The 15,183-nt window shown below is 46.1% G+C and overlaps 2 protein-coding genes across 2 annotated transcripts; one reads left to right on the plus strand and one right to left on the minus strand.

Moving 5' to 3' along the window:
* Positions 1-3,658: 3,658 nt before the first annotated feature.
* On the plus strand, positions 3,659-10,194 carry CCR75_003480 (uncharacterized protein). Its single transcript, XM_067961574.1, has 4 exons — positions 3,659-4,720; positions 4,803-9,530; positions 9,597-9,686; positions 9,761-10,194. The coding sequence occupies exons 1-4, from the start codon at positions 3,737-3,739 to the stop codon at positions 10,112-10,114; spliced, it is 6,156 nt and encodes a 2,051-aa protein (XP_067817747.1). The 5' UTR covers positions 3,659-3,736; the 3' UTR covers positions 10,115-10,194.
* Positions 10,195-11,026: 832 nt separating this feature from the next.
* Positions 11,027-12,411, minus strand: CCR75_003479 (uncharacterized protein; the record flags this gene model as incomplete). The annotated part of the gene is made up of 2 exons (XM_067961573.1): positions 11,027-11,962; positions 12,043-12,411. The coding sequence occupies 2 exons, from the start codon at positions 12,409-12,411 to the stop codon at positions 11,027-11,029; spliced, it is 1,305 nt and encodes a 434-aa protein (XP_067817865.1).
* Between the last annotated feature and the right edge of the window lie 2,772 nt (positions 12,412-15,183).

Below are 15,183 nucleotides of genomic sequence, written 5' to 3' on the forward strand. Positions count from 1 at the left end.
GTTCCATCGGAAAACACGCGCATGTAAAACGTTAATCGCAACGCGCATCTCGATCGAGATGCGAGCTGTTCCCCAGGGCGAAGAAAGGGAATAGACATCCCCTTTAACTCTCTTCGTGCTGTCAACTCAACACGGACAGGGATCACCACTAAACCATCGATGCTTAAGAAAAGCATCGAGTTAAAAATCCTCCTCAGCGCGAAAGTACTTCGCGCTGGGATCAAGTCCATGTAGCTTTGTCGCAATAAATAAGGGGTATTTATTGTGAGGAGTAGTCTCTCCAGACAAGCTATTGATTAGCCGTTCTGGTAAAAGCCATGGTTTCTTCTCAGGGGCGAGATGAGACATTTTACTGTCTTCACTCCCCTGAGTGGTATCCACTGATGCAGGGGTACCACAAACGGTCACCTGCACCTGTTTCTGTGCAAGGTGACCGTACGGGAGACGGAACGGGCGATTAGGGATCATCCTCATCGTCGGAACCAAATATACTATTAAATCGTCGATCAGACTGAGCCCTCTCACTCGAAGGCTCATAGTCAGCGGCCTGACGTCTATCAGGCGACTGTTCTATTCTCCCCGAGTCGGCCATTTCTTCCGACTCGCATTCGTAGTCGACCTCAAAAAAGGGGTCGTATTAATGTGGTGAACCACCACGTGCTCCCGCAACATCTAGTGTTGCGCGAGAAGAAGATACTACGGCAGACGTTCCGTCTGCCGCAAGAGACAACAGTGCGTCACCCGCGGCTGCACGAACCGCAGCCGAAGGCGCCGCACTATCAGCACCCCGCATGGATCTTTTCTTCATGCGATGGAATTTAAAATGATGGTTTTTACCAATCAACATCATTTTAAAATTAAGTTGTCACAGAGTGACAACTGCATCCAATGACAGCTCGAGTGATTGTCGTTTAGGGGAGGGGTGATGTAACGGGTTGTATCGTTACATGAAATTAACACTTAAAGGTTGTTAATTTATACATTGTCTTAAAGATAGATAATATTTGGAGATATTCCTTTATACAGTAATGTTCAGAATCTTATCCACAAATAGATATAGGCAATTATATCCGCAGACTAACCAGCTGTAAACGTAAACAAAGAGAGAGACAGATAAGATTTCAATTGCATGTTTAGTATTAGCTCATAATAAAGTTAGCATTAACAGATAGAAAGAAAAGAAACTTAATTATATTAATACAGTTTTCATTAACCTCTTTAAGGTAGTTGTCTCAAAAGAAGTCTTCCTTTGCACGTACTAGTGTACGTTACGTGACGTAAGGCACCACTCGCAACTGAAGCAGTGCGAAGTGGACTTGTACTGAAGCAGTACAAATCGTAGTGCCCCGTTACATTCAGTGCACTGGACCGCGGACCAAGTAGATATAATAGCCGTTATTTACCAATGGATAAGCTTTCCGAGTATTACTATGTAAAGTAATATTCCCCAAATATTATCTACCTTTTAGATAATATATAATTTACAACCTTTAAGTATTAATTTCATGTATCGATACACCACGTTACAATACTGCTGCTATAATTTTAGTTATGTAATATTGTTGCAGATCTATACTGAGCCAAAGACCTCTAGCAATTGCCAGGGCCATTAAATCTAAAGCAAACGCCCCCTGGTGGTTATGGAGCTGTCATATATTTTTTTCGATCAATGAGGCATTGCAGAATATGACCCTGATGAAACATTGGAGAGCTACAATAATTACTCTTAGCTTTAAGCGAATACTCATGGTGTTCAAAAATTACCTGCACCCTGGATGTTTTTTGCACAAAATAAAGCGTCGCGTGGAAACAAGAGAAAGTGTGGTGTGAAAGACGTCTGCGCATCCGCGACTCGTGTAACAGATACCAGCTTATTAAAAAGATCTTTCTTGAGCGCAAATGCAAGTATGGCGCTTGCTGCGATGAAAATATGCAATCTGCTTTCACCACAATATTATTTTTGTAACGGCGAGCGCGCGACTTCAGTGGAGCTACGCCATGAGTAAGGGATTTAAGGCGCAGGAAAGTATACCTCTGTTAGAGCGTGAAGCGTATCTGGTGGACACGCAATTTATTTGTGGTGAAGAATAGCATTGTGTCGATCAAGGCTGACCGCCTTCGTAGTACTACAGTGTACCGGGTACTATCGATACTGAAACGAAGCTGTCTGGCACGCTGACAATCCTCGAAGATTTTACTCCCTCAATACTATTGCGCACCGGCTCGCTTTTCAGCTCCATCGCGATAGTTAATCGGTTGAAAGATGACGCAATTTTGATATCTAAAACCCATAATTGTACGCTCGAGAAGACATTCTCAGATAAATGAAAGTAATTGCTATTGACTTTTGTCGACTGTTGGCCACTATTTAAGTGTAAACTCGTGTAAAACGTGAAATACATTGCGCCAAGCCAGCGACTAAAGTGCTGCAATAGTATTGCGCTTTCAACAATATTCAAAGCCTTGGAGCGGAGTTGTAAAGCGCTTTATTGCAGCGTATTTTACGGCTTTTCGTAAGCAATCATATTGATTTGGAGAGTCTTCCTCGGATCTCTTGCTGCTTAAAAAATGAGCTTGTAACGCCCAAGGAAATATCAATTCAAGATTCAAAAGGCACATTCAACTATTTCTAAATATATATTTGATAAAAACGCAGTTTGGACAAACGATTGCGAACCTTCGTGCAGAAGCCAAGTAAGGCAACAAAAACGCATATGTTTGATATCTGCAGCTAATACGGAACGAAAATGCAAAATTGCTGCTTATTGCTTACATGACGAAACAACAAAACACGCAACTTAATTTGGCTTCTTCACATACGGTAGTCACCACTGAAGACTTATGGAACGCCACCGGAACATGACTCGAATGATTTGCAAACAAAATCAATTGGTGTTTATAAAGTCGACTCGGGCAATTCAGCTGATTTGAAACATACACTTGAGTCATGCACCATGCACTTACACATAGTCTTTCTGGTTGTCCAACTACTCAAAACGAGTTTCCGTTAGTTGCTTGACTTTGAAGATTAAGTATGCTGCCCACTCGTTATTGGAGCACATAATTTGTACCGCACCTACATGCGAAAGTCGCAGTTACGTGCGCCACTTGACCTCGAAATGTCCACTATGCTGCTTGGTGCAGAGAGATTGGCGACACGCGTCCTTTCCCATCCTATGTTATTACTTCAAAATAACGCGAATTTGGTCCGACGTCATACATTTCGGCGAGGTAAAAAGGGGCGGCCTTGCGCACGTTTGGCAGAAGATATTAGCGTGACACTCACTTGTCATTAAGCAAGTAGAACCATGCCCGCGTGTTCCGACGAACAATATGTACAGCTTCTGAAAAGTGACTCACAAAGTGCTAGTCAGCTACCTTGTCGACGAGCCTAATCCACTGCTATCCAAACATGCTTAACAATGTCATAGGAGACATCATTTGCCGGACACTGTCTCGCTTGAATTGCCCCGCATTTGATCGAGGGTAAGGTTTTTTATCGCATATTTTAAATCGAGTCTCTCGTTGTGCTTTTTAAAAAATCAAGAGGTTTTTATCGTCGCCCGCCACGAGCCGCTTTATAAATGCGGAGAAGTAGAAGAAGGGAAAGGAAAGGAGCGCAACCATTCTTCAGATCCTCGCGTATCCACGTAACATTATAACAGATACCCGACTACCGTAGGCTCCGACTAAATACAAGCCATTTGAAAGATCGAAAAAGTTGCAGTGGCCTCGAATGGAAGACTTATCGCGCGAGGAGGAACCGCAGCAGTCGGCGGATCCTCAAGACAACGCGCAGATTGAGCATGAGACCCACATTCAGCCTCGAAAGGAGGCGTCAAAAAATCTGCACGTGGAGAAATATGATGAATTCGAGGAGGACGGTAGTATAACCGAAGAGACATTTTTAAAGACGGAAGTGAAGGAAGTTGAAATTAAGTACGGAGGAAAGGTTTGTGATGTTGCTCAGCCGACAATGCAGAAAACGGAGCTCATTATTGAAAACAATGAAGTAATTAAAGAGCGTACGGAAGTGACATTGTCGCAAAAGGCCAACGACAAAGCCGCGGTAGTACTTACATCGACGTCGCAGTCAACTGCGACGTGCCTCGAGACTACAGACAAAGCTGAAATAACTACAACGTTCGCAGAGGACTTGCAACCCAAACAGCAATTAAAGCAGGAGAACATTCAGCAGAGCGAGGAGGAGCTTACACGGAATGGACTTACTGCTAATGCCAACCCCGCGTCGTCTATAAGCGAGTATGCTGTGATGCCGCTGAGCGTTGATACGGAGATGCAGAGCAATGATGACCACCAAATGCAATTTCCGTTCGCCCCCTCAAACTTTCTAGCGCCGTCTCCTACCCCAATTCGTCCGCTCGATGGAGACCCTCGGGCCATGAAGCCGCACAAGCAGGAAGGAGCCTCGGTGGCGAGTAACAACACCCAAAAAAGCGCAAATGTAAATCTGCAGAATGAAACTACTGCTCCTAATGGCGATTTTGCTTGCAGCAATACAGTTTCACAGTCTCAAATGTTCTTCCATCACACAAATGCGCCATCATTTTACGCCACACCTCAGGAGGGCCCTCCTGTTGGATCTGAGATGATTGGACAAGCATCTCCGATGACTCCGCGATCTTCTCAGAATTGGAATCCGCAAATGAGCCATCACACAGCTCCTACTGCAACAAGGAGCTCATCAATCGGTCAATACGTACGTCGAGCTTTTGCAGCTAAACTATACTATTACACTAATTACTAATTATGCTGGGTGTATGCTGGTTTTGATCTTGCAGCATCACGGTGGAGGTGACCCCAATCTTAATCCTGCCCCATTTCCAGCGAAATCTCTTGTACCGCAGCGTTTAGACAAAAACTCATATTGCCTAGAGCGTGCGAGTTTGAGTCGCTTGGGAGCGTACGCAAAAAATGCCACCTCTTCAGCTCAAGCAAGCGCCCTCGCTATTGATGTTTTGCGTGCGTCGATCGGCGCTGAAAACATACGAGCTCACGGATGGAAAAATCAATTTCCTGGTGACGAGTACGAAGTCTTGCTTCAAAAGGGATCGATTGGGCTGTGTATGAATATGAGTGTCCGCTTAGGTTCCGTGTCCGTGACGAGCTTTCGCCGACCAGAAGCCTCTTTGATGGGACCTGCAGAAGCTAGCGGTATGATATCTGTCGGCGATGACTTGATTGCAGTGGATGGCTTCTTGGTCCAGAGCCAAGAAGATTTTGCTCGCGTAGTTTCGCGTCTTAAGTCTCTTCGCCCTGTCTTGCTGCGCTTTCGAAGGCGGGGTGGTAATGGACTGGCAAGCAGCATCAGTAGAGACATCTATGGATACAGGAAAGGACAGCAGACGTCAATTGTAGGCTTGGACAATTCTCAATTATTCACGACAGGAATGTGGCATTTAGGTGTCCGATATATTTCACCAAATCGGTGGGCTGCAGAGTTGCACGTGGATGGTGGGGGTGTTCGACGGTTAGGACTTTTTTCAACGGAGAAAGAAGCAGCAAGAGCATACAACCAGTATCTTCTCCAAATTTACGGCAACGGAGCGGTGCAATTTATGAACTCTGCTGGCAACTGGTCAAACAATAACGCCCCCCTTGCAATATCAGCTGTGCAGCCAGTGCCACGGCGAAGGCCTTCTCTTTGTGCTGCATTCTCTATTGAGCAGAAAGAACAGCTGCGAGCTCAAATTATGGTATTCAAGTTTACATCTACTGGTGGTAACATCCCGAACGAAATTTTAAGTCGAGCACTGAAAACAACGACTCATAACTACATACAGCCGAATACGAATAGGAGTAAAAGAAAAAGCTTTGCTCCTATTATATTAGAAAAACTATCCAAGAAGAAGTCAAAGCGGGGCAAAAAAAATAAAATATTTTCCGACGAAGACGAGGACGAGAGTGACTCTGACGACAACTATTCGGGCCCGAAAATTTTAGCTGAAGAGAAGCCAGCCCGACGGTCCGGACGCAACGTCGGCAAAGCGAAGAAAAAGTATGTGGAGGAGAAGCTTGATTTTGAGCTCAGCGATGAAGAGAAATCTGTAAAGCCAAAGGAAAAAGAAATTCCTAAGGGTCCACAAATTGATAAAGTTGTGAGCGTTCGTTTTCACAAAGAAACGTCAGCAGACACCGGTGTGTCAATGGAGTTTCTCATTAAGTGGAAGGATACTTCATATCTTCACGTTACGTGGCTTCACGTTCGAGAAGTTGAAGAGTTTGGCCAGCATGCTGTTCAGCGTATGAAGCGGCATCTTCAAAAGAATTGTCGTCAGGTGGAGGACGCACGAGAGACCGTCGTCGTTGGCGAAGAGAAGGATCTTAGCAGCTACTTCAGCGACTCATACGTTGAAGTGGACCGCATTATTAATGCGAAAGATGTTGAGGAGCCCGAGGAGTCGAACCCGTACCTCGTTCATCTACATAAAAAAGAATTTGGTGACGAGTCAGTAGTGCCAATGAAGAAGGGTGTCAAATATTTAGTGAAGTGGCGCGACATGAGCTACGTCGATTGCACTTGGGAGTGGGAAGACCAGTTGACAGATGACCGCAAGATCGCCGCCTACCATCGCTACAATCACCCTCCTATAATAAATGGTGCGCACCCTGCTACGTTTGCTGATATTCGACCCGAACCGAATACGTGGGCAAAATACCAAGAGTCGCCTATCTACAACAATCAGAACAATTTGCGATCTTACCAACTTGAAGGCCTTAATTGGCTGACATTTTGCTGGTACAATCGCCGCAATTGTATTCTTGCCGACGAGATGGGATTGGGAAAGACTGTCCAAGCAACTTCTATACTTGAGCATTTGCGTCAGCGGGAATTCATTCGTGGCCCATTCTTGGTTGTAGCTCCACTTGCTACCCTCGGAAATTGGAAGCGAGAAATTGAAATGTGGACTTCAATGAATTGTGTTGTCTATCATGATTCCGAAGGAGGATCTGACATCCGCTCGTTCATTCGTGAACAAGAATTTCACTTTGCTAGTGAAGCTCATCGCAGACGTGGGATTTACAAGTTTAATGTTTTAGTGACGTCATACCAAACGCTCATGATGGATGCTGAATTTCTCGAGCCCATTCACTGGCGTTATATAGTGATCGATGAGGCTCATAAACTTAAAAATCGTGAGGCAAAGTTGCTACAAGTGCTTCACGGTTTTACGTGGGATTCATGTCTACTAATGACTGGTACGCCCTTGCAAAATGGCGTGTTTGAGCTTTGGTGTCTTTTAAATTTTATCGAGCCAGACAAGTTTCCGAGCCAGCAAGAATTTTACGATGAATTCGGGGATCTGAATACTGCCGAGCAGGTTGCTCAATTGCACGAGCAGCTTAGGCCGTACATGTTGCGTCGTGTGAAAGAAGATGTTGAAAAAAGTATCCCTCCAAAGGAAGAAACCATCGTAGATGTAGAGCTTACTACCATGCAGAAGAAATACTACCGTGCTATCTTCGAGCGCAATCGTCAATTTTTGAATGCGGGCGCTTCAGGTACAGTCGCCAATTTAGTGAACGTTGAAATGGAACTACGCAAGTGCTGCAACCATCCGTTCTTAATCCGTGGCGTGGAAGATAAGGAATGCGCTGGTTTTGACGATCTGATGCGAATGAAGGTCTTGACTCAAGCGAGCGGCAAGACTGTCTTACTGGATAAGCTGTTGACAAAGTTTCATCAGGAGAAGAAAAAGGTGCTAATTTTTTCGCAGTTTAAGATCATGCTGGATATAATTGAAGACATGTGTCATTTGCGCGGATACAGCATGGAACGTTTGGATGGATCCGTACGCGGAAATTCTCGTCAAGCTGCAATCGATCGCTTTAATAATCCTGGTTCAGATACATTTGCGTTTCTTTTGAGTACTCGCGCGGGGGGTGTTGGTATTAATTTGATCGCAGCGTCTGTCGTGATCTTGTTTGATAGTGATTGGAATCCTCAGAATGACCTTCAAGCAGTTGCGCGTTGCCACCGCATAGGACAAACACAATCAGTTAACATTTACCGATTGGTAACAAAAAAAACATATGAAGCGCAGATGTTTGAAATCGCGTCGAAGAAGCTCGGAATGCACCATGCTGTGTTCGAGGCCGGTGGAGTACGCAATGAATTTGATGGCGAAGATGACAGCAGTGGCAATATGATGTCTTTGATGTCGCTTGACCGTGAAAAGGTCGAGATGATGATAAGATATGGAGCGTATGCCATAATGGGTGAAGAGGATGATCAAGACCCTGAGAATCGCGCTATTAATGAACTCGATATCGATCACTTGTTATCGAATAGTCGCACAATACGATATGACCCGACAAAACCCGGTGAAGTTGGCGGTGACGAGATTAGTGGCGACGGGTCTAGCAACTTGAAGACTGCACCTGTCTCGCAATCGAGTGCTCTGTCGTTCTCGAAGGCAACTTTCACATCCGAGTCGGCTGACACGACGATCGATTTCAACGACGAGAAGTTTTGGGAGAAGGTTCTTGGTCCTAAGCCAGTACAGGTGCTTATGACAAAAGTCCAAGAGGGTTGGCTCAAGACGGCCTCACAAGAAGACGTCAAAGGCTTTCTTCTGCAGCTACGTGAATTAGCTCGTGCTGTTGTCAAAGAGCGACAACGAGGCAAGTCTCTCGCTGACGCAGATCAAGTGCTAGCAATTCTTATTGAATTAAAGGTCACGGGCTGTGTTATCAAAGGAGTTGTGAACGTTCGCGAAATTGCTGCTGACTGGCTTCAAGTGATTGAGCGACCCAGACGCCGACGTAGCCATAATATTGGAGATGAACTGATGTATCTCGAGTTTCTTGATGGACCAAAAGATAAGCCCCTTAAAGTAAAAAAAGGAGGAGCCCGACGCAAGCGAATACAGAGCTTCAATGGAAGAAATAAGGATCACAAGCCTTACAAAATTGACGATGAAGATCTTGCTGAGTACGATGCCGATCTGTCGAAGCGCAAGAAAGTGGCCCGCCAAGGGTCTAGTGCCAAAATGTCGAGTGGCCTGTCGCCTGGGGGCCGATCCTTGAGCGGTATATATATTTCAGTTAAGCGGCCGAAGGGCAATGAGGATTTTGGCGTTGTTAAAGTGTTGAGCAAAATGAATAGAGTACAAAAGATGCTTGATCAATCTTCCGACGACGCCAATTCGCCAATAAGTTCCGCTAAGAACGAGGAGCCAGCCCAGCTGCATATGGATGATGATGGAGAACGCGCCAGTGGGTCAGATATTGAGGAACATCTTAGCGGCTCTGAAGGCGAGGAGCATTTAAGCGGTTCGGACGAGGAGGAAGAAGAGGAGGATGCGTATGAGGACGAGGAGCCTGAAACGAAACGTGGTCGACCGCGCAAGATAATGAAACCTGGCGGCAAATTTCGGAAGGCTTCAAAGCTCATCATTGATCCTCAGGAGGACGAAGAGATGTGGTGCCGCGTATGTTTTAGCGATCAAGGCTTTCTTGACGATCCTATTGTACAGTGTGAAAAGTGCTCGGTTGCCGTTCATCAGGTAAGCATTCGTTTTGGTGTCAGCTACAAATGTGCCGCTCTCAACATTGACGTCATTTTTGAATAGTATTGTTATGGCATTGGGTCAGTGCCCGAAAAAGATGATCCGTGGTTTTGTGATTTTTGTGCCGAGCTAGACAACTCACGGGCTGATGCGGTACGTGTANCGTGAACATGTATATTAAAGAGGATGTGATACTGACGCGGGTATGGGCTAATTGGATTCGACAGACGTGCGAATTGTGTCCATTAAAGCGCCCGAAAAGTGCATTCAAAAAGACAGTTGAGGGCAACTGGGTCCATGTTGTATGCGCTCTGTGGGCCCCTGGTGTCCAATTTTCCGACGTCGAGCGCATGAGTGGAGTAAGGCATGTAGCTGCTGCTGCCGAGGAACTAAAGGGCTCAATTTGTGCGATATGCGAAAAGGAAAGCGGCTGCGTCAAATGCATGCGTGGTGGATGTTCGACTTACTTTCACCCTTTATGCGGTCGTGAAACGAGAGGTGCCTACGATATGTTTATGAAAGAAGGGGGACAGTTGCAAGCGTTTTGCCAAAAGCATCGAACGCACCGGAAACGTAGTTAGATATTAAGAATTTCCTCACGAATTTTCGAGTTGGTTACCCGAAGGCCTCTAATAATATAGCAAATTGGTTTTTTGTAGTACTTACATCTTACATAAGCAACTCGAAAAATATTTGCTGCTATGAGCTTGGCAAGGATGCCTGATAAACTTAACTCTTGTAAAGTAGAGCTGTATAAATAGATCCTCGCAAATTTTGAAGCTCTTTCTCTATCTGCTAGCAAGAAGCTCCGTTGCTTACGAATCATCCTTTTCAATTCGACCTTCATCAATCAGTTCTTGTCTGTGAAAAAATGCTGGAGCATTGCACTAGCTGGGTCGGCTGATAGCTGGCAATGCTGTTGTGAGAACGGATAGATCATTTCTTCGGTTAGAATGCTACTAATGTTCGTCGTAATTATGACGATACTTCGAATCAGCATTCATTTCGCTAAAGAGACGGAAAACAAACGTTGCAGCATTAAGCATTCTTTTTCTTACATGTAAGTGCCACATTCTTTTGCCAATCACAACTCAATACAACCTTTAGGCGATAGCTGGCTGGCCTATTGTTTGTCAACCTTACATTTACCAGTAAAAACACGGCATGTCTACTATAGCTCAATTTTTATCGAAAGCGTGTAAACAAAAGTGGACGAGCATTACATATTGTGTACGATAAGTGCATGGGCAACTCGGATTCAAAATTAGTCTCCAACGTGCTTTGATGGCATTAGCAGCATTAGCACTGTGGGTAGAAGGCACGTGACTACCCAAATCACGCGGCTGCTAATCGAATGTGAACGTCGTCGCAATTGAGGTTGGCCGTTGCACTGCTGCTAAGCGCAAGCTTAGCAGCAGTCGCCGAAATCGAAGGAAGTAATGACCTTGTTTAAAATAAAAAATAGTTCTCAAACTTTATCTTGAACCACCTTTTCAGACGACAAACGGACGTCTAACGTGATCAAACCGACGCGGAAGACAGCGCACGCGACGCAAACTTGCTTGTGTTGGGGCTAGAAAACTATTTTTGGGGCGATCGGCTAATTTTTTTCTTCGCGCTGGCAATTGAGTCTGGGAAGCAGAAATGTCAATCCTGCCTCCTTGAGTACGTGCCCACCGAGCTGCTTGGTTCATCACATCACTTTGCTGGGCCTGTGCTTGGCTTAATTTCTTAATTGGATTTGTAGTGACTCGATTAAAACGTTTTATTCTTGATAGAGATGCACTTTCTTGGAGCAAACAACCAAAGTCAGCTTGATTTGATGAAATAGGCATTAACATGGAGCGTGGTGATTTGGCTTGTGAATTGGCAGCCGTAGGTTCACTTGAGGCTTGTTCATGGGTACATAGCCCGGCATTTTCTTTGTCGTTGTCACCATGATGGCTAGATGTTATGGAAGAATCTAAAATATTATAATCAGTGTGTGAGGATTCTCGAGCAGAAGCTTTACTTCGACCCGAGGTCGTAGCAATTGATCTGCTACCAGCTCTAACTGGGCTTCTTTCTGTACAACTTTGTGTTTTGAATCGAGCCTCCTCCGTCTTCACTTGCAGCAGCGATTGCAAGTGCTGAATCATTTTTTTCTGCCTAATACGATTTTTCTCGGAAAAATTCAGCGAGTCTTGCAGCGAGTCACAGTGCACCTTGAGCTTTTCGTAAGCCTTTCTACTCTTTTGAGCATCCTGGCCTTTTCTCTCTGCAACAAATAATGCTCTCTTAGCTTGCATAAGCTCAAATTTGAGTTGATCCCTCTCGATTGTAACGTCTTGAAGCTCCGTTGCGGTCTTTATTATTCGACTAGTTTTTGCTCCCGACTCTATTGTGGACTTCGTGGCACGATTTCTTTGCCAATCCATACTTGGAGGCGTCTACAGAACCAGCAAAACAGTCATAATGCATCTGACAGGAGACCCCAACTAAAACTTAGGCCTTTGACAATAATAGTCACCTCATGTCTTAAAATTGCCTCCTCGTGGTGCTTTAATGTCACAAGATAACGTGACGTTTCAAACGACGTGTTTCGACTGCTATCGGCACGAAGATGGAGCATTAGACGAGAGACGTCTTTCCTTATTTCTTCTAGTCGCGCTTCCTGTTTGTTTCGCTTTCGAAAGTGCGAGTGTGCGAAGCTCCCGTGCTGGCTGGATTTGTTGATGTCCTGCTCTTCTTCGTGAAAGTGTGGAGTATAAACGGGACTTAAAACATCACCAATACGCCATTCTTCGCTGTGAACCGATTGCGCGTCGTTTAAACAGTAATTATAGCGCTGCTTTGGCGTCGTACTTGGTGAAGACGGCGAGCGGGTGGGGTAGGCCATAAAATTGAACACCCAAATGGCGAAACGTTTCAGGTGGTACACACTTAAGTTTGCCCAATTGCAGCCAATCAGGCGATGTGAACATCTCTCAGATTAGCGGCTCTCGTGCAAAAAAGCTCTTAAGCTTATTGCTTGTATGCCGGTAGCATTATATGCAGGAAAATAGTAGCAGACGCTGCCACGTCGAGTGCCATGATAACGAATGTGTGCTGAAGCTGGCGCATATTCGAAGCGACGCAGAGTTCGAACATGCGGCTACATAGATAAAGAAAGGGTAAAAAAGCATCACTCTATGAGTCAAACAAACTTAAGAGTAGCAGGCAGTTGAGCAGCTGCGCGGAAAAGTCCGGCGACTCATTTAGAACTAAATGGTTTTAAAGTTTTAGAAGCCGCGTTTAGAGAATGCACTAAATAGTGATTTTATAGTTGCTATTTCTGTTACAATACCAGCTAGTTAACCGTCGACAATCGATTACATGTCATGTCCCCGAGAATTACGCAAGCTCAGGACAAGTATTTTGGTGCCTGGTGTACCTGGGCTTATCAGGGTCGGCCGAATTCTTCGAGTTTAATACTCCATCACTGGTCTCCGATACACGCGGAAGGTCCCTCTTTTGTGGCGCCGAGTAAAATTTTTTGGGTCCATGACTTAGACACTGCATCCAACGGCTGCGCAGTCCGTCATGCTAGGGGACCGGGCCCGAACATTGACTCCGACACTCCTCCAGGGTGCAAGTAGCTGGTGGGAGGGGGAGGATTGGGTTCTGTCGTTCCATCATACGTTTCCAGGACTGTCGGTGCCCGCCGATCCCCAGCAGGAAGCGCTGAGCCGCTTCTGGGGGACCTTGGGTTGGAGCACTAACCCGTGGATCCAAGATGTCAAAGGCCTACCAATGAGAGCCTCCGCCTACGACCGTATTGCGACATGCACCATCTTGACTTGCACATTCGGCGGACGGGGCGGGCGGAATTTATTTTTTACATACGGCCGGCAGGACCTCGCTCTATCCATCACTCGCAGCCCAAATTGCGGCGTTGGGCGACGGCAATTTTGCTCGCTTCTCCATCTGTTCCCATTGGGACGGAACTAGCGATCGAGCCTCCGTTGTCGCTTCGACATGCACCTCCATTTCGGTATGATTACGTCTGGTTGACTGTGCGACCGGGACGTGTGATCGGGACTCGTAAGGGGCCCCACGCCTCAGCAGACGGATCTGTTCATCTGCAGCAGAGTGAAGATGGTATTCACTGGTTTTTCATTTCGTCACTACCAGAGTTGGTCACACCTTCAACTGGGGATCAGTCCATCTGGGACAGGAGAATGCGCCAACACGGCGTGGTTTTTTACTCTCATCCCCGCCATCATCGCTTTCCTTGGGCAGTAGCCGAGACGGTCGGGAATCCGTACATTCGTTCGAAAATTTTACGGTAGGCCTTCGCGCTTCACAAATGCCAGCTGGCGGGCGCGTTGGCACCGCTGGTGCAGCGTTTAGAAGCCGTCGTTAGCCAGGATCCGTGGCAGCGAGCTGCCGCCCATCAAGGTCCGTCTCAAGTGTGGCGACATTCCAATGGCATTTCCGACTATCAAGTCTGGACGTGCTACCGGATCGCCACGAAGCAACTGAACATCTACCATGCCGATCGCCACGCGGACAATAGTTGTCGGGCTTTGACAGAGTGTCACGGCTGTAAAGAAACGTCGGCCCACATCTTTTGGGAGTGCCCCAAGGCTCGGGCGTGCTGGGGCGTGCATATTGGTCATTGGACCGGTGAACGGGACGAGCGGCCGTTGAGAGCAAGGCGCTTCCTCGGTAGTGTGAATCGTCAGACGCCGGTTTTACCGGCCCGACAGAGGATTCGGATCCATAATCAGCTCCAGGATGACTTGGAGGCGGGGGTCGCTGTTGGAACAGGATTTGGTTTCTCATGAGCAGCATTTGTCTGTCTCACTTATGGAGTGAGCGGAACGACGCTGTCTTCCGAGGGGTGCAGTCGACAGCTTCACACAGCGCAGCGCGTTTCTGGGAGCTAGGGCTCCGCCATCTTACCGCGTTGGCGAAACGTGAACATCGAGGCCCTGACACAGCGGTGGTCGGGGCGCTCTTACATACCTGTTTAGACCTATTTGCTCTCGAACCTCGGGACGGATCGGTGTCTTCAGGCGACAGCTACGACGCGCTACCATATCCGGAGCTTGTGTCCTGGCTTAGGAGGTATCAGACATCTTGCACATAACTTCATGTTAATGGATAGTCATGAAATCTCTCTCATGTCCCCGAGAACATATTCTATAAATGTTATTGTTTACTTAGAATTAGAAAAGATCTGCACAACTATACTCAGCTAAATGCTTAAAAATATTTAATGCGAAGACTAGACCTGTAACTTTACAGCTTTTGATATAAGAGGAATTTATGAGAGCGTACAGGTTGCCCTAATGTTTACACTTGGTGTACTTAGGGGGATGGTCAATTACTTAAATAAAGTTATTAGACCCAGCACTCGGGTGTGAATCACGTTTGTGACTAACCCTTGTGTATGCAGTGCACATAGGTGCATTCACATTAGGAAGGATGACGGCTAGCGTTGTCCGTTACGCGAGGTATCTACGAAGATACGCTCGCAATATTTATTAGCGTTATCTAGAGAAATGACATTTTTGATTGGTAAAGTAGGTATTTATATACAATGCAATTAAATATAGATCAGTCTGAAAACTACTTTCTACTTAGTAAGTGTGCACGAGGAGCCCGAATACCGCTGCAGTGACAA

This window comes from Bremia lactucae, linkage group LG11 (assembly GCF_004359215.1).
Source record: "Bremia lactucae strain SF5 linkage group LG11, whole genome shotgun sequence".
NCBI classification, from domain to species: domain Eukaryota; phylum Oomycota; class Peronosporomycetes; order Peronosporales; family Peronosporaceae; genus Bremia; species Bremia lactucae.